Below are 2,261 nucleotides of genomic sequence, written 5' to 3'. Positions count from 1 at the left end.
CGATGTTGATGAAATAAATTTCAGCCATTAATTGAAAGTCCAATGTTGTTTTAACACATTATGTGCCCTCTTTCTTTGTTTGGATCCTTTGTTTCTCTATCACTCTCTTTCTATTGCGTTATGGCTTAATTAATGTGGACAAAGAAGAGATAAAACCACAAAATCATATATAAAAATATTATTTATACACCAAATAATTTTTATATCAATATAAAAATACAATTGTTAGTAATTAATTATATTAAATTATTTTTTAATTAAGATTTAATTACTCTATTAATCCTTATAGTTTCGCAAAATTTTTAATTAGGTCCCTATACTTTTTTTTTTAATTGGGTCTCTGCACTAATTTTTTTTTTCAATTAGTTCTCTTTTAGCAGTAATTGCCTTAATTTTATAGGGATCCAACTAAAAAAAATTTGGTGCAGGGACCCAAATAAAAAGAAAGAAAAATGTAGGAACCCAATTAAAAAAAAATTAGTACAAGAACTGAATTAAAAGGAAAAAAGTACAGGATCCTAATTAAAAATTTCGCGAAACTATAAGAACTAACAGAGTAATTAAATCTTTAATTAACAAAATAAAAAAACATGTTTAATTTTTAAAAAATAATAATATCAAAATAGTATTTATTATAAAAGATATACACATAGCAAAATTCAGCTACATATATTTATAACTCAAGACAAATTAACATATAAAGAAAAAAGAAAAAAGAAAGAGAAGAGAAAGCTCTAGCTATATTTGTGTCCATGATGGCAAAAATTCTCAAACTAAATTAAAGGGTTTAATTTTGAAATTCATCTATCAATGGCAAATTCATCATCATCATCATCATCATCAACATCCATGAAGTTATTGTTGTTCATGGTTCCTCTTGTAATTGTTATGGTTCTTGCTTTATTTTTCCCTGGTCCAAGTGTTTCCACCACCTTGGTCTTAAATGGAAAACACAAATTTTCTTCCTCTTCTAATAATAATAATTCATCTTCTTCATTATTTTCAAACAATAATGGTGGAAGTGAAGATGTTATGCTTACTAATAAGGAGGAGAAGAACAAAACTATGGCTATCTCTAAGGTATATTCTTTTTCCCTTGACAATTATTTATTTTTTTTTTTAATTTCCTTTGCTGATTTCAATTATTCTTAATTAATTTTATGAAGTTTGATTAAGTTCTCTTAGTCAATTAACATAGAGTAGAATTAATTACTAGAGAGGTAGAAAGTAGAAACTTAAAATGGTATTATTAGTTTATTACCTCCAATCAAAAGTAATATTTTTTTCTATTTTTTCTATTTGAAAGTTGTTTTCTTTCACAAATAATTATTCTATAAATAAAATGTAAACAAAAAATTAATTATATTTTGCTTACTATGTCCATATTATTAAAGAGGCAGGGGATTGGAGAGAATAATGAAAAAAAAGAGATAATAAAGAAGAAAGAAGTTTTATCAAAAGGATAATGTTTAAAAACATGTATCTAACATAATTAATTATTAATAAATATAACAATTAGTTTGTAACCAGAGGTAGTAAATTAACAAGTATATTAATAACTGATAAAGTAATTAAAAAGTCTTAACTAATAGCAGCGGTTAGAAACAAGAGATTAAACTGGAAGAAAGAATTTATGTATTATTGAGTGTGATCAAATTGTCTGTTCAAGTTATTTAGAATGATACAATATAAAAGGATATTTATATGTACTAAGAGAATCGTAATAATAAATATTCAGATATACTAAATAATACTAATTGATCATAATTATATTCTAACAGCAGCATCTTTTAATTTGAACAGTTAAACAAAAATGAAGTTGATCTCAACATCTCATCAAAACCTTGGCAAGTGAATGAATCTTATTATGTGCCTCTTCCTCCTTTGAATGAATCACATGTTGTTCCTCCCAAAAAAGAGTTCAGCATGTTAGATAGAATAGAAGCTGGTCTGATTCAAGCCAGAGCTGCCATTAGAGAAGCTAGAAATTGGAATCAAACTCAAGATCCAGATTATGTTCCAGTAGGTCCAATGTATTGGAATGCTAAGGCATTTCAGAGGTACCTAATAATCCATTATTTTCTTATGTATCAAATTTTCTTAGAGTTATAACTATTATTGGGATGAGAAATAAGAATAGTTTAATTTAATTAAAATATACTTTAAGGTTAATTTTAAGCATGTATAATACATAGATATTTCCTATCTCATGCTAAAGTTTAACTATTATTTATAATGATAAAAATTAGTCACCAAATCAT

General features: G+C 25.5%; 1 protein-coding gene across 1 annotated transcript in view; it reads left to right on the top strand.

Moving 5' to 3' along the window:
* Positions 701 to 2,261, top strand: part of LOC107628063 (probable glycosyltransferase At5g03795) — a 5,152-nt gene continuing 3,591 nt past the window's right edge. Inside the window, exons 1-3 of the mRNA XM_021116732.1 lie at positions 701 to 1,106; positions 1,856 to 1,863; positions 1,919 to 2,060. Of these exons, the coding sequence (XP_020972391.1) occupies positions 1,927 to 2,060 (134 nt within the window). The 5' untranslated portion in view covers positions 701 to 1,106; positions 1,856 to 1,863; positions 1,919 to 1,926. The remainder of the gene's footprint in view (positions 1,107 to 1,855; positions 1,864 to 1,918; positions 2,061 to 2,261) is intronic.

The sequence above is a fragment of the Arachis ipaensis genome, chromosome B02, assembly GCF_000816755.2.
Source record: "Arachis ipaensis cultivar K30076 chromosome B02, Araip1.1, whole genome shotgun sequence".
Taxonomy (NCBI): domain Eukaryota; kingdom Viridiplantae; phylum Streptophyta; class Magnoliopsida; order Fabales; family Fabaceae; genus Arachis; species Arachis ipaensis.
Note: the sequence above shows the minus strand (reverse complement) of the source record. Positions and strands in the feature narration are given on the sequence as shown.